Consider the following 27,575-nt stretch of genomic DNA (forward strand, 5'->3'; position numbering starts at 1 on the left):
GACCAGAAGGAGCTGGCGGTGAGACGAGCGCAGGTCGGCGAGACCCGACGCAGTGATCGGAGAGGACGACGGAGCGCCGAGAGACAGGGAGAGCGCGCGAGAGCTGTGGCGCACTTTGCCTTCGAGACGCTTGGCCTTGGATGCAGAGACGGGAGCCATGATTGATGCTCTGGTGGACGGAGGGGGAGAGCGAGAGCAGCCCGCGGCCAAGGTCGAGCTCGACTGGACCAGCGACGACGAGCTCAGCCTCTGCCGCCTCTCGCTGCGACACTGTGCTCTCGTGCGGCTCGCTGCAGCTCTAGCTTGTCTGTTCTGCTCTCTGGCTCGAGGCTCGGGACTCGCGCGCCTCTCGAGCGGGGAGCGCGACGAGATGAGCCGCTTGCTCGCACGGGGTCTGGGGGAAGAGAGGATACAGTGCGACGCACAGATGCCATAATACTCGGTCTCTGGGCGGACACGCGAGCCCGCTCAGCCGGCTGAGCGTGTCGTGGGCCGGGCGAGGCGAGGACGACGAGGCGAGAGCTCCAGAAGGCGAGGGCGGAGCGGGCGACGGCGTTGGGCGGTGCGCGAGCTGCTCGGCTGTTGATGAGCTCGACCTTGTCGCTGCGGGCGCTGGCTGGACGCGGCTGGGCGACGCGGCGAGGTGGACGACGGCAAGGTGATCGCGCTCTCCTCCAGGCGCGGCGTCGGGCGAGGGGAATCGGCCGCTCGCTCTCTCACTGCCGCTCTCCCGAGTTCGTAGCTGCGTCGGGCTAGATCAAGTCGTATGGACGGGGCACGGGCGAACGCGAAGGTAGAGGCCGCAGCTGCAGCTTCTTGTTCGCGCCGCCGGTAGCACATTGCTCGTCGCTCTCGCTCTCTCGCTCTGGACGGGCCGTTCCCCCTGCGGGTCCGACGGGCTGAGGTTGAGAGTACAAGCGTTGCTCGACCCGACCGCCGGCACCGCGCCGTCGCGAGCCCGCTCGAGACGAGCGCACGGCGCTCGACCACGCGGCTCACGGCGAGGACCGCGCCCGACGAGCTCTCGCTCTCTGCTGCACGACGAGACGACAGGCTTGCGATGCTGCTGCTGATATTGCGCTCGAGTCGACTACCGTCCGACGCTGCGAGGTGGGAGGGAAGGGAGGAAAGGTCAGGACGCTCGAAACGACGGTCCTCGACGCCGCCCGGGGGACGAGAGAGAAGGAAGAGGTCAAGACGCACTTTGCCCTGCCCGTGACACCGAGCGTGTGAGTGCCCGTCACCTTCTTGAGGGCCTCGCTCTGGCCGTTGAGGACGGCAAGGCACTCTTGCGCGAGGCGGCGCCCAAAGTCCTTCTCGGTCCCCTGCCGCTTGTCGCTCGCGTCGACGATCCACTTCCAAGCCTGGCGCCTGCGCTGCTTGGCCGTCAACGGCTGCGGCGTCTGCATGACTTTGGTGCCCTTGCGCCGGCCGACCATGCGGATCGAGGGGCTCGCGAGCTCGATCGCGCGCTCGAGGACGGGGACGGGGGGCGACGACGTGGCGAGCTGGAGCTCTTGGAGCATCGTGTCGAGGAAGGCGTGCGCGCGGGCGAGCTTGCCGTCGCGCATGATGAGGCGCGCGAGGACCGACAGGAGCTCGTGGTCGGGCTGGACGGCGAGCGGGTCGGTCGGTCGCGCGGGTGGCAGGGCACTCAACGAGGCGAGGGACGGTGTCGAGGGGCCTGGTGCGCTCGGTCGTGCGTGGGAGGGGAGGTGGAGCGAGGCCGGGGGAGAATTGCCCTCGAGGCCCGACTCGAACGCCGAGAGGGTGCTCGACAGGCGGGTGGGTGCCCAGGAGGGGCGGGCGGTGCGCACGAGGACGCGGGCGGTGGCTTGCACGCGCGACATGGGTGAGGTCGAGAGCTGTGTCGAGGTGAGGACGAGGAGGTCGAGGAGGAGGAGGAGCGGACCTTTCATCTCTCTCGCTCCCACTCGCACCAAGCAGTTCGCTAGACTCGCGCACACCCGCACAGCACCGACACAAGCCCGTCCACGCACTCGCTCGCGCTCCTCCCGCGCCGCCTGCCTTCCTCCTCGTCCTCGAACCACCACCATGGCCGCACCCACCCGTCCGTCCCCACCCCTCTCTCCAGGCGCACTACACACACGTGCACGTCGGAGCTGACCTCGAGTGACGCGCACCAGACACCATCACGCTCGACCCGGCTCAGTACGACCAGGAGCAGATCAACCTCATGGAGGAGCGCTTGATCCTCCTCGACAACGACGACCGCAACATTGGCGAGGGCTCCAAGAAGGACTGTGCGTCCCTGTCCTTGTCTACCCTTCCTTCCGACGCGCGCGACTAAACCCTCACTGCAGGCCACCTCATCCCGCCGTCGACGTCGTCCGAAACGCGCTCGCCGCTGCACCGCGCCTTCTCCGTCTTCCTGTTCCACCCCGAGTCCGGCAAGCTCCTCCTCCAGCGCCGCGCCGACGAAAAGATTACGTTCCCGGGCATGTGGACCAACACGTGCTGCTCGCACCCGCTCACGGCCTTTGGCGAGACGGACGAGGACGGCCAGATTGGTGCGTCCCCCTTCTCCCTTTCTCTCTCTCTTGCTCTCACCGACGAGGGGAGAAGACGCACTGACACTGGACCTCGTGTCGCTGCAGGTGTTCGACGGGCGGCGGCGCGGAAACTCGTCCACGAGCTCGGGATCCCGACGACGTACGCCCTCGACGACTTTGCCTACCTCACCCGCATCCACTACTACGCACCCAGCGACGAGATCTGGGCCGAGCACGAGAGTGCGTCCCCCGCCTCCCTTCCTCCCTTCTCTCGCCGCCTCCTCCCCCCTCTCTCGCGCCGCGCGGCCGTCGACTGACCCGCACCGTGCGCCGCGCCCACAGTCGACTACATCCTCTTCCTCACGCTCGACCCCAAGTTCGAGGTCAACCCGAACGAGGTCAGCGGCACCAAGTGGCTGTCCAAGGCCGAGCTCGACGCCTTCTTCCAGGACCCGAGTGCGTCCTCGCTCCCTCCCCCTCTCTCTCCCTCTCCCTCTCCCTCGGCTTCTCTCGCTCGCCCGCCTCGGCTCACTGATGCCCACCCCCGCCCACAGCGTCGACGTTCACGCCCTGGTTCCGCCTCATCGCCGAGTCGTTCCTGTACAAGTGGTGGGACGCCCTCCTCGCTTCGCGCACGTCCGACTCGGCCCTCCTCGACGCAAAGGCCCTCATCCCGCTCGTCGAGGCCGCAAAGGACGACATGGCGCAGATCATCCGCATGTGAGCGGGGGCGGCGCTGGGCCGGAGCTCGAGGGCTGAGTGGGAGGCGCGAGAGGGAGGCGGTTGGTGCGCGAGGAGAGAGGTGGGATACCCGGCGTCGCTTAGACAGCATCGCAACTTTCGGTCGTTCATTCGTATCAGTCTCGTCTAGTCGCACGAACGAGAGCACCGCGCTGCTCGATCAGGTCGAGAGAGTGTTGCCGATGAGCAGCTTCACTCGCTCGTGGTGGTGGGGCCGCCTCCTGGACCTTTTGCTCCTCCCACCTCGCACACCATGCTGTTCGCCCGCTCTGCCCTGCGCAGCTCGCCGCTCCTGGCCACCTCGGTCTCGCGGCGCGCCCTGTCGACCAAGCCCGTGTCGCTCCTCACGCCCGCCGAGCTGCGCGAGCTCCTCGCCTCGTCGAGCCCGCCCGTCGTCCTCGACGCGAGCTGGCACATGCCCAATGCCGAGCGGTACGCGTTCCGCGAGTGGCGGCACAAGCGCATCGAGGGATCTGGCTTCTGGGACGTGTGCGTCCCACCTCTCCTCCCTCCTCCCTCCTCCTCATCGTCATCTCTCTGATGAGGGATCTCGCCGTGCCCTCGTGATCGAGCCAAGCTGACCTGTCCGACCCCTCACCGCACCGACACAGGGACCAGATCGCGACCAAGTCGGACAAGGGCGTGCCGCACAACATGCCCTCGACCGAGCAGTTCGAGGATGCGTGCGGCCGGCTGGCGATCAAGCGCGACGACCACGTCGTCGTGTACGACTCGGTCGGCGTCTTCTCGTCCCCAAGGACAGCGTTCACGTTCAAGGTGCGCTGCGCGGTTCTTGCTCCTTCACGGTGAGTGCGCAGGTCGAGGCGGACACTGACCTCTCGCTCTCTCGCCCCCGACGCAGCACTTTGGCCACGAGCGCGTCTCGGTCCTCGACGGCGGCCTCCCGCGGTGGATCGCCGAGGGCAACCCGATCGACGAGCAGCGCCCGATGAACCCGAACCCGCACGAGCTCGAGGGCACGGGCCAGCGCGCCGAGTACCGCCCCATCCTCTCCGAAATTATGTTCGCTGGCAAGCCACGTATCGAGAGCTACTTCATTGCCGACATTGAGGAGGAGTTCACCGAGTACAAGGTCGAGGCGGTCCGGGACGACGTGCGGCAGTGGGAGGACGTCGACGCCAACATCGCCAAGGGCGACAAGGGCGCCGTCGTCGTCGACGCTCGGCCAGCAGGACGGTGCGTCCCAGCTCTCCCACTCTCCTCGTCTCTCCTCGCGTACTGACTCGCGTCGTCCTTGCGCAGCTTCCACGGCACCGAGCCCGAACCTCGCGAGGGCCTCGAGAGCGGCCACATGCCCCTCGCCGCGTCCGTCCCCTTCTCGACCGTCCTGAGCCCCGAGTCGTCGACCTCGCCGCCGTACAAGACGCTCCTGCCGCCCGCCGACCTCGACAAGGTGTTCTCGGACGCGCTCGGCGCCGAGCGGTGGGCGCTCGTCAAGCAGGGCGACCGCCCCGTCATCGGCACGTGCGGCAGCGGCATGACGGCCGCCGTCCTGTGGCTCGCGCTGCAGCGTGCTGGGGCACCGCCCATCGACATCTACGACGAGGTGCGTCCTCTTCTTTTGCCCCTCCCTCGTCGAGGGGATCGTGACGCCGTCACGACGACGACCGTGCCTGACCTCGCTCCTTCCTCCCCCGTGCGCCCCGCCTCGCCTCGCAGAGCTGGACTGGGTACGCGCAGCGCGCCGAGAGCAAGATCGTCAAGGACTGAAGGGGGGATCGATTGCAATGCCCATAGACTTGGTTCGTAGACGCACGATCGAGTTCGGCGTGAAGAGATGCGCAGGCCGAGGAGAGCGACCAGCTCGGCGTCGTCGTCGTCCTTCGAGCGGTTGAAGAGAGAGACGCTCTCTTGCTCTGTTCACTGCTTTCCCTTGCACACGAGCCCCCGAGCGACGAGAGCGAGTCCGACAAGAGCGAACGAGCCTCGACCACCTGACGACCCCGCCCCCGAGCCCCCACTTTACGGACGCGTCTCGCGTCCTCGCCCTTCGCAACCTCTCCTCTCCCCCTCTCACCCACCTCCGCGCCCTTCCAGCCATGCTCGCCGCCCTGCTCCTCCTCGCCACTGCAGCAGCACCCACCGCGCTCGCCCTCCCCGTCTACGACGCCGGCGCCCTCTCGCCCCGCGGCCTGCCGCTCCTCGCCGAGCGCGACGACGTCGCGTCCAACGCCGCCGCGAGCCTCATCGCCTACTTCCCCAAGCTCACCTCGCCCACTCGCGGCTCGGTCTGGCAGGCCGGTGGCGTCCTCGAGGTTGCATGGTGAGCCCGCTCTCCCCAAACAAACACGCCCGTTGGCCGCGGCCGAGAAGGCGCGTGCGCGCTCTAGTTTGCTCGCGCCCGCGCCGCGCTTGTGAACCGGTGCCCGTCTTATGGCGTGCATGTGCCGAGCGCAGCGCAGTGGGCGAGGAGCGCGGCGGGCCAGGCGGCAGGCGGCGCTGGAGGTCGCTCAGACTCGCAAGCTGACCTCGCCTGCTCTCTCGTGCAGGAACGCGACCCGACCCGACTACCCGGACAGCCAGCTGCACAAGTTTGCGTCTGTGTACCTCGGCTACCTCGACGACTCGGACCCGGGCAGCGGGTACAACCTCGGTGCGTCCTCCTCCCCTCTCTCTCGCACGCGAGCGCAGGACTGACGCTCTCGCGCGTCGGACACAGACTTTGAGAACCCGATCGGCAACGTCTCGTTCTACGACGGCTCGGGCACGGCGCAGCTCCCGCTCCCCGCCGACCTTCCGACCCGCTCGACCTTTATAATCACGATGGGCTCGACCAACAACATCTCGCCGCCGTTCAAGATCGAGGGTGCAGCTGCGGCCTCGCCGTCGTCGTCGTCGGCTGCATCGTCGCCGTCCGCCGACGCCGCCTCGAGCACACCTGCCTCGTCGTCGACGACCCAGGCGCAGATCGGCGCGCCCGCCGTCACCGTCTACTTCCCGGACGGCCAGTCGACCGTCCTCGGCGGCGAGCCGACGTCGTCGGCCGCACCGACGAGCGCATCGGGCGCCACGGCGTCGCAGGAGACCGGCCTGCGCGACATCGCCGCGTCGTCGTCCTCGGCCGCCGCCATCGAGAGCGCGTCGGCGCCCACGGCGACGAGCGCCGCGGCGGCGAGCGGCGTCGCACCGTCGGCGGCTGCGGCTGCGGCCGAGTCGACCACGGCGACGAGCGGCGCAGGTCGCTCGCTCGTCTCCGGCGCCGCCGTCGTCCTCGCCGGCGCGCTCGCCTTCCTCGCGCTCTAGGTCCCGCCCGCATCCTCCCTCTCTCACTCGCACCTCCTTGTCCCTCGGTCCCACTCTGTTCCCCACCTGTCGTACCCCCCGTCCCGCCACCGCGCACGCAAAACGCCCCTCGTCCCCCCAACCACAGACACTCGGCCGCCGTCGTATTTCTCTCGCCGCTCTCACAGTCAGTCGCACCCTCTCTATCTCTCTTGACGTAGCAACGTATAGCACCCCTGCACACGCATAATGAACGAGCCGTAGAAGCTTTACCGAGGTTGCGAGCGAGAGAGGCTCGAGCGCCCCCTTCTTCTCCGAACGAGAGCTTGCTCGAGCGAGGCGAGGCGAGCGTGCGCAGATGGGGCTCGCAGCCGGTGCGGCTCGGTGAGAGCAGTCGGTCGACTTTGCTCGAGGAGAGGTTCGGGCAGCGACCCCTGTCCCGCGACGCGCAGGCGCTCGAGTCTACCGTCGAGTTCTGGTCACCGACCGGCCGGCAGCTGCGCACAACTCTGTCTCTCCCTGCATGACGTCTCTCCAGCTCTCTTGATGCGCGAAGATCGGGCCTTTGCATTGCAGCCGGCCCTCCCTCGCGCCTGCGCCTCGAAAGAAGAGAGAGCGGAACGGGGGACGGACCTGAGCTCACAGGATTCGCCGAGACGACCTCGGCCCGTCCTGAGACCGCACATGGAACTCGGCGGATGGTCGAGGCGAGTCGTGGAAGCGGAAGGCGCGGGGGAGGGAGGGTGGACAGGAGGCTGTGGGCGAGGAAGCGGAGGAGAGGAGAAAGGGTCAGTGATTCGCTGTCGGTCGAGTATGCTGGAGGGGCAGGGGCGCACCGGTAATAAGCATTGCCAGCTCGGTCGACCTCGCACGGCGGCGCGAGAGGAGCTTGGTATTCGCGAGGCGGATGGAGATGAGAATTTGGGCGAGGATGGGTGGGACGACGGGGCGACGAGATGAACGGAAGAGCGGGCGAGGTGGTCGCTACAAGGGCGAAGACTGGTTTGTATCGCAGCACAGCTCGGCTGTGGCGTGGTGAGCGAGCAAGAGACGACCTTCGGGCTCGAGGTCAGTCGAAGTCAACGTGGAGGTGCGCTCAGCTCTCGGCTAGCTCGGCTCCAGTCCAGCCTGCAGCGCCTTGCTCGAGGTCAGCGGCGTGACTACTAGCTCAGCGACCGGCTCGCTCCCTGCGCCGACGGCCAGCCACCCGCGCCCGCGGCTCGCCAGCCCGCGCACCTTCGACCGCCAGCCGCGCCCTCTCTCGTGCCCGTGCGAGGGCAGCAGTACCGTAGCAAGGTGCTGCAGCAGCTCTCGAGAGCCAGCGCGCGGTCGTGTCTCGTTTTAAGTCGCGCACACGCCTTCGTCCGCCTCGGCGTCGCTCCGCTTCTTGCTTCCAACCCTTCGCTTGCGCCTCTGCCACCGCACCAGTTCGCCCACTCGACATGATCGAGCCGCTCAGCCCCGCCACCACACCGCGCGACCGCACCACCACGCCGCCGCCGCCCTCGCTCGAGGTCCTCCCCGCCGCCGAGCACCGAGCCGTTCGCCCATGGTCCCGCCTGCCGGCCGAGCTCAAGCACCAGATCGTCGACGAGGTCCTCCAAGACGTCGCCCACGACTCGGCCGAGGCCGAGCGGCTGGATTCCGCACTCGCAGTCGGGTTCTTCGAGGAGCGCGACGAGCGTGAGCATGCGGTGCGTCTCGAAGCCCCCTCTCTCTCTTTCGTGCAGCACAGAGCAGCAGGATTGATCTCGCGCTCCACCCTCCACAGGCTAAAGACGGCGCCACGCGCAAACGCCTCGAGCTCGCGCGGCTGCAGGCGGTCGTGCGCGACTTTCGCTCGATCTGCCGACCCAAGCTGTGGCAGGTGAGCCTCGATCACGCTCAGCCTCGCGCGCCAGAATACCACTGACTCGTTCCACGCGTGCAGCGAGTCGACTTGAACCCGTGGCGCTCGGACAACCTCGACGTCGTGCTTGGCGCCGTTCCGTTCGTGGCGCCAGCGGTGCGGCGCGTCGACTACAAGGACATCATCGCCAGCGACCACTATCTGCTGGACAGCCTGAAGTACCTCGAATGGCAAGCGCGTGCGCTCGACGCGCTCAAGCGCTGTACCGCCGTCGAGACGCTCGTCCTCTCGGAGACGCACGGCGACCTGTCCGGCGGTGCCCTGCCCCGCCTGCGCACCCTCGACCTCGACAAAAGCAACCTCAGCCACGCCGACTTGGCCGTCCTGCGCGAGCAGAGCGCTCTCACCTCCCTGTCGCTCGCCTTTTGGGAGATCGACGGCGTCAGCGACGGCACCATCGTCGACCTCGTCGCGAGCATGCCCGGCCTCCGGCACCTCGCCGTCCGGTGCGACTCTGTCGCCATCAAGGAGCTCCTGTTCGTGCCGGCCGGCCTCCTCATCGAGACGCGTCTCGAGTCGCTCGAGCTCGCCGTCGACACGGGCAACGTCGACCTTGCCGCCGTGCACGCGTTCCTCGCCCTCTTCTCGTCGAGCCTCGTCAAGCTCAGCCTCGAGCTGCGAGGGTCCGCCCTCGACTGGTGGCCCGTCCTCTCCTCCTCCTCGCACATCCACCTTCCGCACCTCACCTCGTTCGCCGTCGGCGCCGACTTCACCTCGGCCTTCTTCCTCCACCTCGACCTCCCCTCCCTCTCTTTCTTCCGCCTCGACCTGTTCCCCGCCCTGTCGGACGAGCCCAGGGACCTCGTCTCGTTCCTCAAGGCGCACCAGGCGACGCTCGAGCGCGTGCATCTCTCGACCGACGCCATCTCGTGCGAGCTGCACGTCGGCGGCGACTACGAGGGGCTCGAATTGTCGGACGAGGCGATCGGCGCCATCGAGGGTGCGTGCGAGGAGATTGGGTGCGAGGTGACGAGCGGGGACCAGGGCGAGGAGCCGGACGAGTCCGAGTCCGAGTCCGAAGTTTGCTTCTGCCGCGCTTGCCGTCGCGAGTCGTTGTCGGACGACGGCAGCGAGGACTGGTAGATCGTTCGCGAGTGGATCTGTGCAGCATTTGTCCGTCCCTCTCGCGAGCTGTCAGAGCGTACGCGCTCGTCGACGAGAGGAATCTCAAAAGGGAGCTTCCCGTCCTCGGTCGCTCGGTCCCTTTGACCAAGTCTCTCTATGCTGCCCCGGCTCTCGAGAGGAGAAGAGCATCCAGAGAGACACTCAAGCGAGAGCTGCAGTCAGAGAGCCACGCGTGGCTCAGCAAGAACGACGGGAGGAGGTCCGAGCGAGCGCCGGCGCTGCGCGACCGGCTCGCTCTCGCCTCGGCGCTCTCTGGCTCACAGGCCGCGGTCACGGCTCTCTCTGTGTAGGCTGCTGCTGTCGACGAGACCGTTGAGCCGAGCTGAGGGTAGACGTAGCGAACCCGGCGAGCCCGCTCGCCTCTCCCGCCTCAAGCGAGCTCTCTCAGCCGCCGCGCGCCCTCTCTGCTCCGTCGCCCAGCTGCCCGACAAGGTCACACCTGTCTCTCCGTCTCGCGAGAGTCATCAGCTCGAACGACCCAAGTTGCACTCGCCCCTCGCTCCCTCGCCGCTCGGTCCTCGCTCTACTACCTCGCGCTCCTCGCCTGCGGAAAGTAGCGGCTCGACGTCGCCGAGCTGGTCGAGTCGGCGCCGAAAGGTGCGCGGCGAGTCGAGGCGCTGTGGGCGAGAGAGTGGAGGAGGACGGGAGGGTCGTCGACCTGGAAAGGGAGAGGGTCAGAGGAGGACGCGCGAGTGAGGAGGGAGAGACGGACTTTGAGAGCGTGCTTCCAGCTCGTCGAATCTTCCGAGCCCATCGGCAGGATATCGTCGAGCTCTTTGACCTGCAGGGACGAGGAAGGACAGGGTCAGGAACAGGCGGTCTCGACCTCGCTCGGCTCGGGGACAGGGGGAGAGAGGCGAGGGAACTCACCGCCTCCCGAGCCTTGGGCGTCTCGAACCGAACGCGCCGAAGCAGACTTCGGACCTCGACGACGGCGTGCAGCTGCTGCGTGAGGGCGAGGTGCGAGAACAGGTGGGTGCACTCGACGCTGCAGAACTGGCGGTGGACGCCTCGGAAGTGCTTGACGACGGCCGAGGGCGCATCCTGCGACTCCAAGCAGATGACAATCGACGCTAGGGGAACGGCGCACAGCGCGTGGCCGAGGTGGTGCGCCCGCAGCGCGTTGAGGATCTCGGCGAGCTGCGGCGGCGGGCAAGGGCGTCGTCAGGATCCTCGTCGCTCAAGAAGGTCGACACGAGAGAGAGAGGGAGAGAGGGAGAGAGTGAGAAAGTGAGGGAGAGAGGGACGCACATGCTGGTCCGGGTTGAGCGCCTCGCCTCGCACGGCCCGCTCCTCGCACGCCGCAAAGACAAACTCGCGGACCTGGGCGATGGCGGCATCTTGCTGACCCGAGTCGAGACGCGAGAAGTAGACCTCAACGGCGGCGTGGTGCGCTCCGTTGGAGGAGCCGGGCACGAGCGCGGCGTTGTTGTACAGGAGCCACACGGCGGCCTTGACCTGCTGAAGGCGCACGACGCGCCTCTCGTTGACCTCGTGCAGCCGCGTCTTGAACACTGCCTCGGCGTCCGCAAAGGCTTGCTGTGCGTCTGGAAGGAGGCCCGGGGTGGTGCTTGGGGCCCTCGTCACCTGGCGGCGCCTCTTGCCGATGACCTGTCGCATCTGCTCGAACGCCCTGAACTCGCGCCCGTCGATCGGCGCCTTGTAGAGCGTGACGGCGAGGCCCAGGAGCATGTTGAGGCGCTGGAAGGGGGTGAGGACATGGGCGGGAAGCTGCACATACGAGGCCCAAGGTCAGATAACGGGCACGAGCTCGCGCGCGACAGCGAGATTGAGCGCACCTGTGGCTGCCGAGCCGGCAGGGTGGACGGGCAGCCGATCTCGTTGCGTAGCTGGGGGAAGGAAATCTGCTCGGGGCCGACGTCAGTAGACGGTCTCGGGAGGAAGGAAAGAAGAGGAGGAACGGACGACGCACAGGCCACTCCTTCTTCTTCGGGTCGGCCCTCGACTCGCAGTAGTACTTGAGCAGGAGCTCGACCAGACGCTCGTGCTGGGTTTGCGACATCTGGTCCCACGACTGCAAGGCGCTGTTCAACCCTCGCCCCGCTCTCTCGTTGAGCGAGGCGGCGACGTGGTGGTGCGCAAGCTCCTCGGGCGTACAGTCCTTGCGCTTGAGCGTGGCGCCGGCTGGGTCCTTGAAGAAGCTGTACACGTCGCCGATCTGGCGGAACAGCGGATCGTCGGGCTCGAGGACAGGCGCTGCGGCGGACGAGTCGGGCGGGCTGCTCATGACGGTCGGCGAAGCGTCGGGACGCGTGACGGCGGCGATGTGCGTGAGGATAGGGGCGGCGAGGAGTGATCTGGAGGAGGCAAAGGAGGTCAGCGAGGTGGACCGGCAACAGGACGAGGGCGACGAACGGGAAGAGCACGACGAGGACGGACCTGAGTGCGCGAACGAGGGCCGGCCGCCTCCTGTCGCCGGTCTAAAGCCGCAAGCGGAGCCTACGAGCAGCAGGCGAGCAATTTCCGTGGCTGCGCGAGGGAGTGCTCGAGGGCAGAGAGCGCCCCGGCCGCCGGACGACGGCGCGGGAGGAGCAGCGAGACGGGGCGCGCCAGGCGAGGGCGAGGTGGGCGCGATGGATGGAGGCGCGCAGCAGCAGTGCAGCAGACGCCACACAGGGTACGCTAGCTCAGCGCTCAGCCGAGCGCTGCGTGTGGAGCAGGAGAGAGGAGCCGCTCACTCGTCGCCCGAGTCGGCGCGCGGCGGCGGCACTTCTCACGGGTGGGCGCGCAGCTGCGTAGCCTGGGCACGCTCGCACAGCTGCACAAGAGGCTCTGCGCGTCTGCTCTTGCTTTCAAGCGAGGGTGGCCGAGTCTCCTCTCGCCCCTCGCTTGCTGCCTGCAGTGCTCGCGCGCTTGCGCCCGACTCTGGCCTCTGGCTACGAGCTCGCGGCCCTGCTCTCTGCGCCTCCTCAGGCACACCGCGAGCGCCAGAAGTACCTCGAGCGCGAACGACCGAGTTGCACTCGCCCCTCGCTCCGCCGCCGCTCGATCCTCCTCTACCACCTCGCGCTCCTCGCCTGCGGAAAGTAGCGGCTCGACGTCGCCGAGCTCGTCGAGTGGGCGCCGTAACGTGCGTGATGGGTCGAGGCGCTGTGGGCGAGAGAGTGGAGGAGGACGGGAGGGTCGTCGACCTGGGAGGGGAGGAGAAGAAGGTCAGTCGAGGGCGCACGAGCGAGGAGGGGCACAGGAGACAGAGACGGACCGTGAGTGCGGGCTCCCAGTCGATCGGGTTCGCCGAGTGCATCGGAAGAATGACGGCGAGCTCGTGGAGCTGTAGGAACGGGCAGGGCAAGGGCAAGGTGTCAGGAAAGAGCTCGTCGCCCCAAACCCCGCTCGGGTCGAGGAGAAAAGTAGAGGCATGAAAGAGGAGCGAGAGGAGGACGCACCGCCTGTCGAGCCGTGAGCGGATGAAGGCGCCCCAGGAGCGCGTTCATCGTCTTCACGACGTGCACCTGCAGCGAGAGGGCGAACTGCGGGAACCAGGTTGTCCACGTCTTGCCGCAGAACCGGTTGTAGACGGCGTGGATGTGCTGGACATCGGCCGAGGGGGCGCCCTGCGACTTGTAGTAGTTGACGATCGACGCGAGGTGAGCGGCGCACAGCGTATGGCCGATGTCGTGCGCGTGCAGGGCGACGAGGACCTTGGCGAGCTGCGAAGGTTGATGAGGGCTGCGTCAGTATTCGCGCCGCTCGCGCAGGGCGAGCCGAGAAAAAGAAGGGTAGAAAGGCAGGGAGAGAGGGACGCACATGCCGATCCGGGTTGAGCGCCTCTCCTCGCATGGCCCGCTCCTCGCACGCCGCAAAGACAAAGGCGCGCACGCAGGCGATGGCGGCGACTTGCTGACCCGAGTCGAGCTGCGAGAAGTAGACCTCGACGGCGGCGAAGTGCGCTTCGGAGAAGCCGGGCACGAGCGCGGCGATGTCGTACAGGAGCGCGAACGCCGCCTTGACCTGCTTAAGGTGCTCGTCCCGCACGGCGTTGACCTCGCGCAGGCGCTCGTTGAGCTGGCCCTCGGCATTCTTGAGAACTGACTGCTCGTACTCGCCGTGCACCCCTTGCGCTCTCGACAGGAGGGCGCGCGCCTTGCCGACGTCGCAGCGCAGGTCCTCGAACGCCTTGAACTCGCGCGCGCAGATGGGCGCCGAGTAGAGGAACATGAGGAGGCCCAGGAGCATGTTGAAGTGGTCGAACAGGTTGGGCGTGTCGGCCGTGGCCTGCAGGGTCGGCAGTGCAAGAGTCAGTGAGGCGTGGACTTGTACCGGCTCGCGTGCGCTCGAAAGGCAAGAGGCTTACGGCTCGCTGCGAGTCCTCGAAGCACGAGTACAGGACATCGTTACGGAGGTTCTTGAAGATGATCTGTTCGAGGTAGGTGTGAGCGCGCCGTCGAGCGAGGCTAGGGCGGGGTGGGGGCCAGGGAACGGAAGACGCACACGAGACAGGTCGTAGTCCAGGTTGCCCCTCGACTCGCAGTAGTACTTGAGAAGAAGCTCGAGCATGCGGTCGCGTTGAGCTGGCGACAGGCCGCTCCATGCTCGCGCGAGAGCCGGCGGCCCGTTCTTGACCGCATTGTTGACCGAACGCGCGGCGGAGTACCGAGGCGGGGGCGTGTTCTCGTCACGGAGAGCGGTGCCAGTCGCGTCTTTGAAAAAGCTGTACATCTCCTTGAGCTGGCGAAAGGCCGGGTCGTGCGGCTCGACGGCCGGCGGCGGACGGTTCATGGCGGTCGGCGAGCTGTCGAGAGGAGACGCAGACGGCGATGACGACGAGACGGGAGCGAAGGAGAGAGTCCTGTCGGAGAAGAGAAAGGTCAGTGAGGCACATCGGCAACAGAGCGAGGACCCGGACGAAGAGAGGAGAGCGCGACGGACCTGAGTGCGCGACAACTCGCCCAGGGGCGGCCCCGGGCGATCGTCTACAGCCGCAGCGAGGCAGAAGCTCAGCGAGCGAGCAGATCGTGATGGCGCGGATGCGGCCGCACATAGCAGCGTCGGGCTGCCGGACGGTTGCGCGGGAGGAGGAGGGAGACGAGGTGGGAGCAAGAGCGCGAGTCGAGGGCGCGTGGGCTGGTGCGCGGTCGACCACGGTGGAGCTAGCGGTCGCGCGGAACGCTGCATCGCCCAGCACGGTCGGTGAGCGAGAGTGGGACGAGGGCAGTCCGTTGTTGGCGACGGCAGCGAGGCCGCGGTCCTCGCCCTCCTGCCACCGACTCGCTCTCACGCCAGAAGCCATGCTCTTCCGGTCCACTCTCGCACTCGCTGCCCTGTCCGCCACCGCACTCGCCGCACCCGCCCCGGCGCCCCTCGACTCGCAGGTCGTCCTGGGCCAGGCGGGGAAGGCCGCCCTCGATTGGAGCGCAGGACACCTCTCGCGCCTCGGAGACGACGGCGAGGTTGGTGCCATGACTCAGTGGGGGTGGTACGACTGCGGTGCGTCCCTCTCTCTCCCTCTCGAGCGGGTGGGACGGGGTGGGTGCGCGGATGACGGCGAGTGCGTCGTGTGGGGGGCCGCGCAGTCCTCCTTCGTCGCAACCGTCCCTGGAGGAGCAGCGCACCTCCTCGAGAGGACCACCCACTGACACAGAGCACGCCCACAGGTGAGCCCGGCGACGCGCTCGAGATCGAGAGCATCAAGGTCTCGCCCGACCCGCCCAAGCCCGGCCACAAGCTCACCATCGAGGCCAAGGGCAAGGTCAACAACCTCGTCGACGTGCGTCCTCTGCCTCTCTTCGTCCTGCCGAGCGCCGAGAGCTGACCCGACTCGTATGCGCCCCGCAGGAGGGCACGTACGCCGACGTGACCGTCAAGCTGGGCCTCATCAAGCTCCTCACCAAGCGCTTTGACGTCTGCGACGAGCTGTGCGTCTCTCTCTCCACCCTCTATACCTCCCAGTCCCTGTACTGACACTCGCGCGCCGCAGCGACAACGCCAACGCGACCCTCTCGTGCCCAATCGAGCCGGGCTCGTACACTATCACGCAGAGCGTCGACCTGCCCGCCGAGATCCCGCGAGGTGCGTCCCACCACTCTCTCTACGGCCCGCCCACGTGCCTCGAACCTGACGCTGTCCTGGCCCGCCGTGCGCAGCCAAGTTCCAGGTCCAGGCGCGCGTTTTCACCCAGCAGGAGCTGCCGGCGGCCTGCATGGACCTCTGGAGTGCGTCCCTGCCCTCTCGACGACGTCTGCACTCGGCCACTGACTTTGGTGCACCCTCGCGTCGCGCAGTCAACTTCCTCGTCCCTGACAAGTCCTAGACGGCTCGAGTGGTCCTTCCCGCCTTCGATCCCTCCTTCCTTGCCGCGCGTCGACCGACATTCCTCCGCACTCTGGCTCCACCCTCAGTCTTCTTTTCTGTCCCTCCGTCGTAGTCGTCGCGCCCTGTCTACCCCTCTCGCCCGAGCCCTGTAATCTGCACCGCGCTGTTTCCACTACCCTTCTCTCAGGCTTCGGCGCCGCTCGGCGAGGGTTTCCACTCTTCTGTTCGCGTGAATCGAGCATGTGCAGCCAGCGACCATGTCAGAGAGTCCAACCGCGGCGAGGCGAGAGCGCCGGCCAGCTCGAGCCCGATCACCTCGCGGTCGCGAAAGAGATGAGCTCGTCTCTGCTCCGCCTCACCCGCTTCAGCATCGCCAGCCGACCATGTCCGACATCCAGTACCTCGAGAGTCTCCTTGGCACCCACCCTGGTGCGCTCCACGCTCCTCGCTCCCCCTCCCGCCAGCCCCGGTCAACCTCGCCCGCGCACCGCCCGGCTCCCAGCAACTCGCGCCGCGGCCCTTGCGGCGACTCGTGCAAGACCTGCGGGCGGCGGAAAAGTGTCCTGGGTCGGACTGGTGGAGCGCTCGAGCGGTTGGACGGGCGGACGCCAGCTCGGACGAGGTCCCGCGGGTCGACGACGTCGTCGGGTCACCTCCTGCTCTCTCGCCGAGCGAGTGAGCTGACAGCTTCGACACCGCGACCGCGCAGACTTCCCGAAGAAGGGCATCGTATTCCTCGACGTGTTCCCCATCCTGCGCGACCCGGTCGCCTTCGAGGTGCGTCCGACCGTCCTCTCTCAACGACAGCGACCGCGTCCGAGAACCAGCTCTAACGCCTCGCCGCCGATGCGCAGACCCTCATCACCCACTTCCTGCACCACCTGACGGCCGTCACGCTCCCGGCCCTGCGCGAGTCGACCGGCAACCCCAAGGCCAAGATCGACACGATTGTCGGCCTCGACGCGCGCGGGTTCCTGTTCGGCCCCGTCCTCGCGCTCCGCCTCGGCGCCGCGTTCGTCCCCGTCCGCAAGGTCGGCAAGCTCCCCGGCCAGTGCTTCCAGGCGCAGTACGAGAAGGAGGTGCGTCGCGGGCTTTCCCTTTCTCTCGCGCCCCGCGCACCGACACGGTGCGCCACACGAGCGTCGAGCTGATCGTACGACACGCGCAGTACGGTGTCGACACGTTCGAGATGCAGGAGGACGCCATCTCGGAAGGCCAGAACGTCGTCGTCGTCGACGACCTCATCGCGACCGGCGGCTCGGCGCTCGCGGCGCAGCAGCTCATCGAGAAGGCCAAGGGCAAGGTCGTCCAGAACCTCTTCGTCGTCGACGTGCGTCCTCCATTCCTCTCTCCTTCTCTCCCTCCCTCCCTCCTTCTCTCTGTCCCTCCCTCTCCCTCTCCCTCTCTCGAGTCATCCTCGCCTAGATGCCCAGCCCTGACCCCAACACGCTCCCGCGACACAGATCGAGTTCCTCAAGGGCGCACAAAAGCTCTCGGCGCCGTCGCACTCGCTCATCAAGGCCGACTGAGCGCGCTCGTGCCCCCCTTTCCCTTCTCCTCTTTGCGCCGAACCTTAGACGGCGCCGTGTACTTTCTCTCTCTCTTTGGGCACGCTGTATTGCGAGGAATGCGCTCTCGCCCAAGCCTGAAACGAGAGAGAGAGCAGAGAAAGAGAGAGTGAGACGAGCGACGTCCAAAGTTACAGTGCTCGTCGAGCGATACAAAGTCTCTACGCTCGCCCCGTTCTACCGCTCGTCGCGCCCGCTCTACTCGGCCTTCTCCTTCTCGGCCTGCGCGTGCAGCTCCTGCGTGTGGTGCTTGCCGGCCTCGAGCGCGCGGCGGACGGGCGACGTCTCGTCCGGGTACAGCTTGCGCTCGAGGCGGTCGAACGTCGTGTCGACGTAGCCCTCGACGGGCTCGTCGAACAGGGCGGGGAGGAACGGGATGAAGCCGAGGCTGCGGGTGACGAGGGTTAGTCACTCGTTCGTGCGACAAGGAGGGAGAGGGAGGGAGAGGGTGCGCACCCGAGGGCGGAAGGCAACCACTGCCGGACGCGGACGTTCTGGACGCCCCACCGCTTGATGGCGACCGCCGAGTACTTGACGATCGAGTGAATCGTGAGCGAGGGGAGCAGCATCGAGGCCGTTGCTTGGAACACGGCGCGCTTGGCGCACCTGCGGAGGGACCGGGACGAGTCAGCGCCGTCACTCCAGAGATCAAGCCCGGTCGTCGCCGGCCGCAACCGGACACGACCCGGGCGCCGACATGAGAGAGAAAGCTGGACGCACGTCAAGCCGACGACGCTGCCAATCGCGTCGGGCGCGAGCTCCTTGGCGCGCAACCACGCCTTGTACCCCTCGTACGCCGTGTCGCCCGTCACGTAGGCCCACGAGATGCCGTACGCGGCCGTGACGGCCAGAGGCGCGACGACGGGGCGGAACGACTCGCCGACGTCGGACGAGTCTGTGCGGCAGCGGCGCGAGGGAGGTGTCAGTGGCCGGTGGGGGAGGGAGAGGAGAGGGCAGGGGACGCACAGGCGAGGTAGCGGGAGGACGAGATGAGGACTGGTCGGAGGCGGGCGAGGTAGCCTGTGTGCGAGGAGGAGGAGGTCAGCGAGAGGTTGCGCGCGGGAGAGAGGGACGAGAGGGAGGTGAGGGGGCGCACCGAGGTAACGGGCGTTGGTGTCGGTCGTGTCGATGTCGCCATCGATGACGTCCTGCTTGGTCTCTTCGAGGCTCTTCTCCAACGACGTCTCGAGCTCGCGGGCCTTGTCCATGGTGCCGAGGAGAGCGAGGAGGAGGAGGGAGGGGAGGGCGAGGTGGAGGGAGGAGAGGCGGCGGCGGGGCTCTGCTGAGCGGGAGGCGAGGGAGTAGCGAGGCTGGAGGAGCTAGCTTGCAGCTGCTGCAGAGCGAGTGCGGTGGTGGAAGAAGGGGAGAGGGCGAGCGAGCCGCACCGCCTCGTCACCAAAGCGATCGAGCTGCGTTCCTCTGGCGGCGTGGTCTGCGCGCTGCAGCCAATCTCCAGTAGCAGCTCATGCGCTGCAGCGGTGTGCCCACCAGAGCGCCAGACAGGGAGAGCAGCGTCGAGGTCTCAGACGGTTCGACCTCGCTCTCTGCCCTCCACCACCGCGACTCGACTCGCCGACGACAGCTCTGAGCTTGCTCTGCACCCTCTCAACTCGCCCTCTCCGACTCGCACCGCGTCCAGCCGCGTCCACACGCCCGCCCGTCCCCTGTCCACCTCTCGCGCTTCCTCATCATGCAGGGCGTTGTTGGCGAGCTCCCGCTCCAGCCGCCGGCCACGTACGACGGCGCCGACCTGCGCGTCAAGATCACCGAGCTGTCCAAAGACGGCCACGTACAGTTCATCCTCGACGGCGTCCACCTCGGGTCCGTCTCCCCCTCCCCCTTTCCTTCGCCTCTCGTCTCCGCGACCAACCTCGGCTGACCCTGCTCCTCGCGCCCGACCTGCAGCATCGCCAACTCGATCCGGCGAAGCATGATCTCGCGCATCGACACGCTCGCCATCGACCAGGTCCAGATCACCGAGAACACAAGCGTCATGCCCGACGAGATGCTGGCGCACCGCCTCGGACTCGTGCCCCTCATCTCTGAGGGCATGGAGAACCAGATCACCAACTACAACAAGGTGCGCACCCGCTCTCTCTCTTCCAGTCGTCGGGTCGGTGCTCTCCTCGTTACTGACACGCTTGCCTGCCCCCCTCCGGCCCGCCCTCGCAGGAGTGCGACTGCGACTCGTTCTGCCACAAATGCTCGGTCACGCTCACGCTCGACGCCAAGTGCATGGCGAGCTCGACGATGGAGGTGACGACCAAAGAGCTGCTCCTCGAGGGAGGCGGGCCGAGCGACGTGGGCAAGCCAGCGCCGAGTGCGTCCTCTCTCTCTCTCTCTCTCTCTCTCTCTCTCTCTCTCTCTTCTCGCCCGGACCTCTCGTTGGCGACGGGCGGACACTGACCGCATGTACGACACGCAGGCCCTGATTCCAAGATCACGGACGGCATCTTGTTGGTAAAGCTCGCGAAGGGCCAGGAGATCCACCTGCGGTGCATCGCGACCAAGGTGCGCACCCTTGCCCTCCCGCCTATCGATCTCGCCTCGTGTTCTCGCGAGCTGACCGTGCGATCGCGCTTGGTGTACACAGGGCCGAGCACTCGAGCACGCCAAGTGGTCGCCGTGCGCCGCCGTTGGCTTCGAGTACGACCCGTACAACAAGCTCAAGCACACGGACCTGTGGTTCGAGGTCGGCACCGACCCGAGGGACGAGTGGCCCGTGTCGGAGAACGGCAAGGTGCGCTCTCGCCTTTCTCTCTCTCTTTCCTTCGCGCCAGCCGAGCGCATCCGCCGACACCTGCTCACCTCTCCTCTCGCGCGCGCAGTACGAGAAGAAGCCCGAGGACAGCGACCCGTTTCCGTTCGACGAGAAGCCGTCGCGGTTCTACTACGACGTCGAGGCCGTCGGGCAGCTCAAGCCCGAGGACATCGTGCTCAAGGTGCGCCCCCTCCTTCCCTCCCTCCCCCCACCCTCTCGTCCCGGCTCTGCGGGACCCTGACTGACACTCCCCTTCCCTCTCGCGCCACAGGGCCTCGACGCCCTCATCCTCCAGATCGGCCAACTGCGGCAGGGCCTCCTCGACCTCACGAGCCCGGGCGAGGGCCAGCACCAGCAGCACCCGGACCAGCACATGATGAACGGCATGGGCATGGACGGCGGCGGCGACGCGTTCGGCGTCGGCGACGGCGGGTACGGCGCGCACAACGCGTACGGCGGCGCGTATGGCGCGGCGCCGCCGCCTGGAGGAGACGCGCCGCCGGCGATGCCGGCGTACGGGGCGAGCCCGGCGCACTACGGCATGGCGCAGGGAGCGCCGGGAGGGCAGGGAGGGTACGGCGGCGCGAGCGGGTGGGCGGCGAGCGACCCGTGGTAAACCCCTCGTTCGTGAGCTGCTGCAACGCAGAGCGGGTCCTCGAGCGTGTGCTGCGATCGCCGAGTTGGGCTCCTTGCTCTCAGCGAGAGGCCTTCGACGGCAGGGCAGGAAAAGGCTCGCTAGCTCGGTTGCTGGCTTTCCTCTCTTCTCGCTCGTCGATCCTTGCACGCGCTCAAGATATGGCTCGCTTGCACGTGCGCTACGAGTCGAGGCCGCCCTCGTTGACGATGGCCCAGACGATGATGCGCATGGCCGCCGTCAGCTCGTCGGCGGAGTACGGCGTGTCGAGCCTGTGGAAAGGAGGCCCATTCAGCTCGGACCGGCGAGAGCGAGAGGGCGAGAGGAGCGAGGGACGCACGGCGGGACGTGCACGAAGAGGACGGGTGTGGGCCGGTCCGGGTTGCGAAGTTGGGCGCTCGCGAGCGAGGCGTACAAGCTGAACTCGCACAGGTACAGGCCTGCGGGGTCGACGGCGTCAGTGCACGTGCGACAGAGAAGAGAGGGAGAGAAAGAGAGACGCACCGGCGTCCTGCGACGGGCTCAGGTGCTCGACCCCTCGGTTCCTCGCGCACTGCGAAACCCTCGCCGCATTGACCGTCGTCCTCAGCTCCTCCGGGCACGCCGCCCACCGCTCGCCGCTGAACCCTCGCCGGCCGTCCGCCGCTCGCGGCGCCAACTCGCGCTCGACGTCCTCCTTGTCGTAGCCGAACTTGCGCGCGCGCTGCTCGAGGCGCACGGCGCGGTCGTCGCCGCTCACGCCGCAGTGGATCACGAGGTCGTACGGGGGCCGGGCCGAGTCGGTGTCGAGGGCGTGGAGGGCGGGGACGGAAGAGAGCACGGTCGAGTACTTGACGGAGAGGAGCGAGGTCGAGAGGTGTACGGGGCGCCGCCGCCGGCTCGCCGTCTGTGCAATGTACGGCGGCGGCGCACCCGGGAACGTCGGCGGCTCGTCGAGCACGGTGCCGTCGAGTGGGCGGACCGTCTCCCACGAGGCATTGACGGCGTGCGGGCCAAAGGGCTGTCGTCGGGTCGAGCGGTGAGCGGGGCGGCACGGCGGGGAAGTCAAGGAGGGGAGGAAGGGACGCACGCCGAAGCCGGTCAGGTGGACACGGAAGGGCTGCTGGTCGTGCTCGAGCTGGTCTAAAGGAGCCATGACGAGAGCGAGAGGCGACAACCTCGTCCAGGTCCGCCGACGACGACCAACAGCTCCGGCTCGGCTCGCCCTCATCCTCAGACCGCGCAGCTCGATTGCACAGCTGCATCGAAGCGCACCGAACAAGATCGCCCAGCGGCAGCCGCCCCACTGTGCGACCTGGGCGTGGCAGCTCGCCATCTGTCCTCCCCACCTCACCCTCTCGTCGCCATGGTCCACTCTCCGTTCTCCGTCGCGCCTCTGATCAGGCCCGACGTGCTCGGCCCAGAGCCTGTCACCGCTGCGCTCCTCTACGGTGCGTCCAGACCGCTCCCTCGTTCGGCGCAACGTCGCTGACCCCTCCCCCTCGCCTGCAGCCGACCGCATCGTCCTCGGCACCGAACGCGGCACCTTGCTCGTCTTTGACCTGTCGAGGGCATCAAGCAGCTCAGGTGCGTCCTCTCGTCCTCGTCGTGCCCTCTCGGCGCACATGCGCTGACCACCTTTGCCCCTCTGTCCAGCCCCGCCGTCGGCAACCCTCGTCAGTCGCCATGTCGGGTTTTCCAGGAAGCCGATCGAGCAGCTCGGCGTCATCAAGGAGCTCAATGCGCTCGTGTGCATCACCGGTCCGTCGCGACCCCTACCGCCCCGACTCGGTACCACGGAGTAACGACTGACCTCCCGTTCTCGCAGGAGGCGACCTCACCTTGTATTCCTTCCCCGACCTCGCCGTCCTGTCGACTTTTGCGAGCCAGACGCGCGGCTCGGCGACCCTGTTTGCGCTCTCGACCGAGGTCCACCACCCGGCACCCGCCTCGCCCAGCTCCGACGCCGCCGCCGGCGTCCCCGAGATCCACACGACCCTCGCCCTCGCGTGCAAGCGCCGGCTCCTCATCCTGAGTTGGGTCGACGGCACCTGGTCCCCGCAGCTTGAGGTCCCGCTCCCGCACCAAATCCGCGGCATGGCGTTCGACCGCCGCCGGATCGTGTGCGGCTTCTCGACCGGCGAGTACGGCGTCGTCACACTCCCGCCGCTCGACAACCTCTCGCCGTCGTCGGCGGCCAAGGCGCAGCCCGCACTCAGCGACCTGTTCTCGCTCCCGCTCGCTGTCCCCGAGCGGCCCTCGCGCGCGTCGGCCGTGCCCGGCCTCGGAGGGCTCAGCAGCGGCCTGAGCGGCCTCGGCGGCCTCGGCAACGTCGTCAGCCTCGGCGCGCTCAACGCGCTTGCCAAGAAGCTCGACAAGAACGGCGTCGTCGGTGTGCCGCGGCCTCACGCGGTGTCGGCGGCGGCGGCGAGGAAGGGCAAGCTGCCCCAGCGAGGCGGCGCGCAGGGAGCAGAGGGAGACAGGGCAGAGGGGGACACGGCGTGGCTGTGGGGCGAGGGCTGGGGCTGGGAGGACGACGGCGAGGCGCGAGGAGAAGGGGGCCAGGTGTTCGTGGTCCGCGACAGTGCGTCTCCCTTCCTCGGCACGTTCATCCCGGCGGCGGACCTCATCCTGCTCCCACCTCACAGACATCGCAATGCCCCTCCAGTCGACCGGCAAGCCCCGACCGCCGCCGTCGCTAGGCCTCCCGACACCCTCGATCACGCACCCTGCGCCCGTCGACGAGGTCCTCGTCGTCCCGCCCTACGTCGTCTCGCTCCTCTCCCCGTGCACTGCGCTGTCCCCCTCACCCACCGCCTCGACCGCCCCGACTCTCGCCATTCACGCGCTCGACACGCTCGCCCACGTGCAGAGCCTACCCGTCCCTCCCTCGTCCGCCTCTCCTCCCGTTTCCCTCGCCGCCTCGTCGCTCGCCGCGCTCGACAAGTCGGCCCCGGCTAAGCCGCCGACGGTCGCCCGCCTCCTCACCGTCTCGAGCTCGATGCCGAAACCGCCCCTTCTCGTCCTGACGGCGACGCCGGCCGCGGCGGGTGCGCCCATGAGCACGCCCGGCGCAATCGAGCAGACGCTGTGGGTCGCGACGATGCAGCCGTGGCAGGCGCAGATCGAGGCGCTCGGCGAGCAGGGCAGGTGGGAGGACGGGATCCGGCTGCTGCGTGCGTCGGTGGACGTCCTCAGCGATCCTCTACCTGTGCGTCCCGCTCTCGCAACCTCTCACTGTTCGACGTGACTCGACCTGACCCGCATTTCCCTCGCCCCTCCTCGCGCAGCCTCCCCTCTCGCGCCGACTCGCGACCCTCCACTCGCTCCACCTCTTCGACACGCACCGCTACAGCCTCGCCATCGACGCCTTCATCTCGCTCGACCTCAACCCGGCCCGCGTCGTCGCGCTTTACCCGCGCGCCATCTCGGGCAAGCTCTGCCTCGAGCAGCACGCGCGCGAGGAGATCTTTGGCGGGCGGTCGAGGGACGCGATCGCGGCGGCGGCGCAGGCGCGGGAGGAGCGGGAGAGGGAGGAAGAAGGGCGGAGGGTCGCTGAGCGCGAGCGGGACGCGCAGGTTGGGGGTTCGCCGTCGGCGTCGAGCCCGGCGAGGAGGGGCAAGGGGCCTGTTGCGGCGACGGCGGCGGCGGCGGCGGTGGACGACGACGACGCGTCGTCTATCCGGACGATGAGCAGCAGGCTCGGCGTCAAGCGGAGCTGGCTGCGTGAGCGCGAGGCGAGCGCGACGTCCGACGAGCAGGCCGAGCAGGCAGCAGGTGCGTCCTCGGCCACCTTCTCGACTCGACTTGACCTGACCCGGAGCTGACCTCTTTGACCCGCCGCCGCAGATGCGCACGAGCGGCAGCTCAAGCTCGACGCCGCCAACCGCTCTCGCGCCGTCGACGAGCTCATCCGGTACCTCACCGACCGACGCCAGAAGTACTCGCAGGCCCTCGCAGCCCTTCTCCCTTCCTCGCGTCCTTCGCCCTCGTCACCTCGACCCTCGGCAAGCCCCGACGATCTGCTCGACCTGCCCAACAAGCCGCCGACGCAGCTCGAGCCGGGACAACTCGCGCGCGTCGCTCAAGTCGTCGACACGGCGCTCTTTCGGGCCTACCTCGCGACCAAACCCGTCATGGTCGGTCCGCTGTGCCGCATCGAGAACTGGTGCGAGGTCGAGGAGGTCGAGGAGCTGCTGCTCGAGGCCAAGGTGCGTCGGCCCGGTCTCGCTTCCTCTTCCCTTCCCTTCGTCGGCCTCCGCTGACTCGCCTCGCGCCCTTGCAGAAGTACCGCGAGCTCCTCGACCTGTACAACGGCAAGGCCATGCACGAGAAGGCCGTCAAGTTGCTCAAGCAGTGCGTCCACTGCCGTCCGCCTTTCACGAGGTCGCCTGCTCACCCAACCTCTGCGAGCAGGATCAGCGACGACGAGGACGACGTCGAGGAAAAGGTCGGCCCGACGGTCCGCTACCTGCAGAAGCTCGGCGTCGACCACCTCGCGGTCGTTCTCGAGGCGTCCAAGTGGGTTTTCAAGCAGGACAAGGAGGCTGGACTAAAGGTGCGTCCCTTGCGCTCTCCTTTCTCCCTCTTCCAGCCGTGCTCGCGTCCCCGATCCAGCGCAAACCTTCCCCGTCGTCCTGCTGCAGGTGTTTCTCGCCGACCTGGAGGAGGTCGAGACGCTGCCGCGTCACGCGGTCATGGCGCACCTCGACGAGGTCGGGCGCGACGTCTGCATCCGGTACCTCGAGCACATCATCCATGTTCTCGGCGAGCAAGGCGTCGACTTTCACGAGAAGCTCGTCGAGCTGTACCTCGCGACGGTCCAAGCTGCGCCGTCGGGTGAGCCCCTCGCCCGTCTCGAACATCGTCCAGGCCGGCTTTCTGACCTCCCCACCCGGCCCCACAGATCGCGACGAGGCGACCTACAAGAAGCTGCTCGACCTCCTCGAGTCGTCAACCTCGTACCGCCCAGAGCGCGTGCTCGGCCGCCTCCCGTCCGAGAACCTGCACGAGGTCCGTGCGGTCCTCCTCGGCCGGCTCGGCCGTCACGAGGGCGCCCTGCAGATCTACGTGTACCAGCTTGCCGATCACGCCACTGCCGAGCTGTGCGTCCCTCTTCCTCTCGTCGGCACGGGGTCGCCTGTCGGCCTAGCTCACGATAGTTCGTCGCGCGCAGGTACTGCAAGCGCGTCTGGGACTCGGACGAGTCCATGCGGCCGTCCATCTTCCACCTCCTCCTGCGCCTGTACCTGCGCCCTCGCCCCGACTTTCCCCTGTTCTTCGAGCCCGCGCTCTCGCTCTTGTCGACTCAAGCCGCCCGCATCGACCCCGTCGAAGCGTTCGACCTCCTGCCGCCACTCGTCGCGCTCGGCGACCTCCAGGTTTATCTCGAGAAGACGTTGCGCCGTCAGACGGAGCGCTCGACCGAGTCGAGGATGGTCAAGGCCATCGGGCGCAGCTTGCTCGACCAGCAAGAGGTCAAGATCGTCGACCTCGAAGAGCGGCGGGTCAAGATTACGGACGGGCGCATGTGAGTCGTGGAATGCGGTCTTTTGTCGGTCCGAGCAGCGTCACTGACTTTTGCTTGCGTGTCACGCAGCTGCCCTGTGTGCCACAAGCGCGTCGGCAACAGCGTGATTGCCATCCACAGCCCGCAGTGCGTCCGGATACGCCTTCTCCTCTGCACCGCTCCCGTGCCTGACTCTGCCGTACCTCCTCACAGCGGCGTCGTCACGCATTACCAGTGTCGCGAGCACCTCGACGGAAACTTTGTGTAGAACTTCAGGAGGCTGTGCAACTTCTGGGTTCCGCGTCTGCCGTTTCTGTCTTTGCGGGCCTCAGGAGAGTAAAGCGGGCGAAAAGGCGCGGCGAGTGATTGCGTGCAAAGACTGTCTTTGCGGGCCTGAGGAGAGAAGAGCCGGCCAGGAAGCTGGAGCGAGTGTTTGTGTGCCGGCGAACCTGACAGGTTTGCAGTTGCGCAGCGTGTATGCTTGCTGCGCTGCGGCGCTCAACCGAGGGCCTGATGGTCTAGAGGTATGATTCTCTCTTAGGGTCCAGCGCAGCTCGACAATTTGGGAGAGGTCCCGGGTTCAATCCCCGGTTAGGCCCCGTTTACCTTTTGCCTCGGGATGCTGCGATGAAGTGTTCAGTCCGCGGTGCAGCCCGTTGCTGGTCCTTGGTAGTGTGGAAACGCTCTCTTTTGCTGAGGCTCAAGACCTTGCTGTGAGGCTTGCTCTTGACTCGAGTTGGCCAGGCTGAGGGGAGGGACCGATATCTTGCGCTCGCGAGGACCTGCAGACAGTGGACAAGTTTGAGGGAAAGGAGCTCCAATGGAATTAAGAAAGGGGATGAGGGAGAATGGGACAAGAGAGAAAGAGAGAAATGAGGTGAAGAAGCAAGTCACGGAGGGCAAGTACTACAAGCCAAGTGAAGGTGGCAAAAGGTTTCACCACTGGCAAGAGCCTGCCACGGCTCCTAGCTCTGCCATCACAGGGAGAATGATGGCGCTGGAGAGGTTCAGGGCAAGTCAGTTGCAAGATCCAGGTGTGGGGGCCTTGGACCTGCCGTGCATTAGGTCCGCTTAGGATTTGGGTCACAGAAAGATCTACTGCCAGGTGCTTGTCCAGTTGATGAAAGGTACTTGACAAGGTGAATGATAGGGCGGGAGAGTTTCAGGGCAGGTTGGTTACAAGATCCAGGTGTGGTGGCCTCGGATGTGCGGGCCCTTAGGCCGGCTTAGGACTTGGGTTCCATTGAGATCTACTGCCAGGTGCTTGTCTGGTTGGTGAAAGGTTCTTGACAAGGTGAATGATAGGGCGGGAGAGTTTCA

General features: G+C 67.2%; 13 protein-coding genes and 1 non-coding gene across 14 annotated transcripts in view; 9 read left to right on the top strand and 5 right to left on the bottom strand.

Annotated features, from left to right (window-relative positions):
• The window catches only part of RHOBADRAFT_27900 (uncharacterized protein), a 3,992-nt gene extending 3,475 nt beyond the window's left edge, over positions 1 to 517 (bottom strand). Inside the window, exon 1 of the mRNA XM_018412806.1 lies at positions 426 to 517. Within this exon, the coding sequence (XP_018270437.1) occupies positions 426 to 434 (9 nt within the window). The 5' untranslated portion in view covers positions 435 to 517. The remainder of the gene's footprint in view (positions 1 to 425) is intronic.
• Positions 518 to 1,052: 535 nt separating this feature from the next.
• Positions 1,053 to 1,461, bottom strand: RHOBADRAFT_65221 (uncharacterized protein). Its single transcript, XM_018418665.1, has 2 exons — positions 1,204 to 1,461; positions 1,053 to 1,103 (listed from the first exon to the last, which is right to left on the bottom strand). The coding sequence occupies exons 1-2, from the start codon at positions 1,437 to 1,439 to the stop codon at positions 1,091 to 1,093; spliced, it is 249 nt and encodes an 82-aa protein (XP_018270438.1). The 5' UTR covers positions 1,440 to 1,461; the 3' UTR covers positions 1,053 to 1,090.
• Positions 1,462 to 2,055: 594 nt separating this feature from the next.
• On the top strand, positions 2,056 to 3,237 carry RHOBADRAFT_44881 (uncharacterized protein; the record flags this gene model as incomplete). The annotated part of the gene is made up of 6 exons (XM_018414499.1): positions 2,056 to 2,071; positions 2,148 to 2,264; positions 2,325 to 2,531; positions 2,619 to 2,753; positions 2,856 to 2,969; positions 3,068 to 3,237. 6 exons carry the CDS (start codon positions 2,056 to 2,058, stop codon positions 3,235 to 3,237), a joined length of 759 nt encoding a protein of 252 aa, XP_018270439.1.
• A 270-nt stretch (positions 3,238 to 3,507) lies between these two features.
• RHOBADRAFT_54225 (uncharacterized protein) lies at positions 3,508 to 5,032 on the top strand (the record flags this gene model as incomplete). Its single annotated transcript, XM_018417206.1, has 5 exons — positions 3,508 to 3,743; positions 3,866 to 4,031; positions 4,117 to 4,451; positions 4,518 to 4,821; positions 4,935 to 5,032. 5 exons carry the CDS (start codon positions 3,508 to 3,510, stop codon positions 4,983 to 4,985), a joined length of 1,092 nt encoding a protein of 363 aa, XP_018270440.1. The 3' UTR covers positions 4,986 to 5,032.
• A 282-nt stretch (positions 5,033 to 5,314) lies between these two features.
• RHOBADRAFT_54226 (uncharacterized protein) lies at positions 5,315 to 6,767 on the top strand (the record flags this gene model as incomplete). The annotated part of the gene is made up of 3 exons (XM_018417207.1): positions 5,315 to 5,538; positions 5,765 to 5,868; positions 5,935 to 6,767. 3 exons carry the CDS (start codon positions 5,315 to 5,317, stop codon positions 6,516 to 6,518), a joined length of 912 nt encoding a protein of 303 aa, XP_018270441.1. The 3' UTR covers positions 6,519 to 6,767.
• A 1,172-nt stretch (positions 6,768 to 7,939) lies between these two features.
• On the top strand, positions 7,940 to 9,525 carry RHOBADRAFT_54227 (uncharacterized protein; the record flags this gene model as incomplete). The annotated part of the gene is made up of 3 exons (XM_018417208.1): positions 7,940 to 8,191; positions 8,269 to 8,364; positions 8,428 to 9,525. The coding sequence occupies 3 exons, from the start codon at positions 7,940 to 7,942 to the stop codon at positions 9,487 to 9,489; spliced, it is 1,410 nt and encodes a 469-aa protein (XP_018270442.1). The 3' UTR covers positions 9,490 to 9,525.
• A 472-nt stretch (positions 9,526 to 9,997) lies between these two features.
• RHOBADRAFT_54228 (uncharacterized protein) lies at positions 9,998 to 14,271 on the bottom strand (the record flags this gene model as incomplete). The annotated part of the gene is made up of 12 exons (XM_018417209.1): positions 9,998 to 10,189; positions 10,244 to 10,312; positions 10,402 to 10,671; positions 10,783 to 11,262; positions 11,331 to 11,396; positions 11,465 to 11,849; positions 12,556 to 12,683; positions 12,755 to 12,823; positions 12,939 to 13,202; positions 13,300 to 13,767; positions 13,847 to 13,909; positions 13,984 to 14,271. 12 exons carry the CDS (start codon positions 14,269 to 14,271, stop codon positions 10,058 to 10,060), a joined length of 2,682 nt encoding a protein of 893 aa, XP_018270443.1. The 3' UTR covers positions 9,998 to 10,057.
• A 506-nt stretch (positions 14,272 to 14,777) lies between these two features.
• RHOBADRAFT_27913 (uncharacterized protein) lies at positions 14,778 to 15,985 on the top strand (the record flags this gene model as incomplete). The annotated part of the gene is made up of 6 exons (XM_018412808.1): positions 14,778 to 14,979; positions 15,147 to 15,259; positions 15,328 to 15,407; positions 15,470 to 15,561; positions 15,636 to 15,704; positions 15,774 to 15,985. The coding sequence occupies 6 exons, from the start codon at positions 14,781 to 14,783 to the stop codon at positions 15,800 to 15,802; spliced, it is 582 nt and encodes a 193-aa protein (XP_018270444.1). The 3' UTR covers positions 15,803 to 15,985.
• Positions 15,986 to 16,162: 177 nt separating this feature from the next.
• Positions 16,163 to 17,444, top strand: RHOBADRAFT_54230 (uncharacterized protein). The gene is made up of 5 exons (XM_018417210.1): positions 16,163 to 16,233; positions 16,514 to 16,581; positions 16,659 to 16,883; positions 16,973 to 17,134; positions 17,268 to 17,444. Exons 1-5 carry the CDS (start codon positions 16,188 to 16,190, stop codon positions 17,331 to 17,333), a joined length of 567 nt encoding a protein of 188 aa, XP_018270445.1. The 5' UTR covers positions 16,163 to 16,187; the 3' UTR covers positions 17,334 to 17,444.
• A 126-nt stretch (positions 17,445 to 17,570) lies between these two features.
• On the bottom strand, positions 17,571 to 18,580 carry RHOBADRAFT_44888 (uncharacterized protein; the record flags this gene model as incomplete). Its single annotated transcript, XM_018414500.1, has 5 exons — positions 17,571 to 17,760; positions 17,829 to 17,978; positions 18,093 to 18,267; positions 18,339 to 18,392; positions 18,469 to 18,580. 5 exons carry the CDS (start codon positions 18,578 to 18,580, stop codon positions 17,571 to 17,573), a joined length of 681 nt encoding a protein of 226 aa, XP_018270446.1.
• Positions 18,581 to 19,062: 482 nt separating this feature from the next.
• On the top strand, positions 19,063 to 20,374 carry RHOBADRAFT_15917 (uncharacterized protein; the record flags this gene model as incomplete). Its single annotated transcript, XM_018412285.1, has 6 exons — positions 19,063 to 19,193; positions 19,278 to 19,452; positions 19,548 to 19,692; positions 19,798 to 19,883; positions 19,966 to 20,112; positions 20,201 to 20,374. 6 exons carry the CDS (start codon positions 19,063 to 19,065, stop codon positions 20,372 to 20,374), a joined length of 858 nt encoding a protein of 285 aa, XP_018270447.1.
• A 574-nt stretch (positions 20,375 to 20,948) lies between these two features.
• RHOBADRAFT_44890 (uncharacterized protein) lies at positions 20,949 to 21,902 on the bottom strand (the record flags this gene model as incomplete). The annotated part of the gene is made up of 4 exons (XM_018414501.1): positions 20,949 to 21,039; positions 21,108 to 21,207; positions 21,272 to 21,767; positions 21,837 to 21,902. The coding sequence occupies 4 exons, from the start codon at positions 21,900 to 21,902 to the stop codon at positions 20,949 to 20,951; spliced, it is 753 nt and encodes a 250-aa protein (XP_018270448.1).
• Positions 21,903 to 24,108: 2,206 nt separating this feature from the next.
• On the top strand, positions 24,109 to 26,523 carry RHOBADRAFT_15587 (uncharacterized protein; the record flags this gene model as incomplete). Its single annotated transcript, XM_018412268.1, has 9 exons — positions 24,109 to 24,375; positions 24,619 to 24,957; positions 25,032 to 25,102; positions 25,163 to 25,304; positions 25,393 to 25,600; positions 25,653 to 25,851; positions 25,923 to 26,276; positions 26,346 to 26,402; positions 26,469 to 26,523. Coding segments are annotated over 9 exons (1,692 nt in total), but the record flags the coding sequence as incomplete, so codon positions are not given.
• Positions 26,524 to 26,762: 239 nt separating this feature from the next.
• RHOBADRAFT_t65 lies at positions 26,763 to 26,854 on the top strand. The gene has a single exon. It is a non-coding gene; the product is annotated as a tRNA-Pro (tRNA).
• The last annotated feature ends 721 nt before the right edge of the window (positions 26,855 to 27,575 follow it).

The sequence above is a fragment of the Rhodotorula graminis genome (assembly GCF_001329695.1).
Source record: "Rhodotorula graminis WP1 unplaced genomic scaffold RHOBAscaffold_8, whole genome shotgun sequence".
Lineage (NCBI taxonomy): Eukaryota > Fungi > Basidiomycota > Microbotryomycetes > Sporidiobolales > Sporidiobolaceae > Rhodotorula > Rhodotorula graminis.

Coding starts and splice junctions, on each gene's coding strand:
- RHOBADRAFT_65221 (XM_018418665.1), bottom strand. CDS start 1,439: ATGGTCGGCCGGCGCAAGGGCACCAAAGTCATGCAGACGCCGCAGCCG.
- RHOBADRAFT_54230 (XM_018417210.1), top strand. CDS start 16,188: ATGTCCGACATCCAGTACCTCGAGAGTCTCCTTGGCACCCACCCTG. Junction 16,582..16,658: donor GCGACCCGGTCGCCTTCGAG/GTGCGTCCGACC, acceptor GCCGATGCGCAG/ACCCTCATCACCCACTTCCT. Junction 16,884..16,972: donor AGGCGCAGTACGAGAAGGAG/GTGCGTCGCGGG, acceptor CGACACGCGCAG/TACGGTGTCGACACGTTCGA.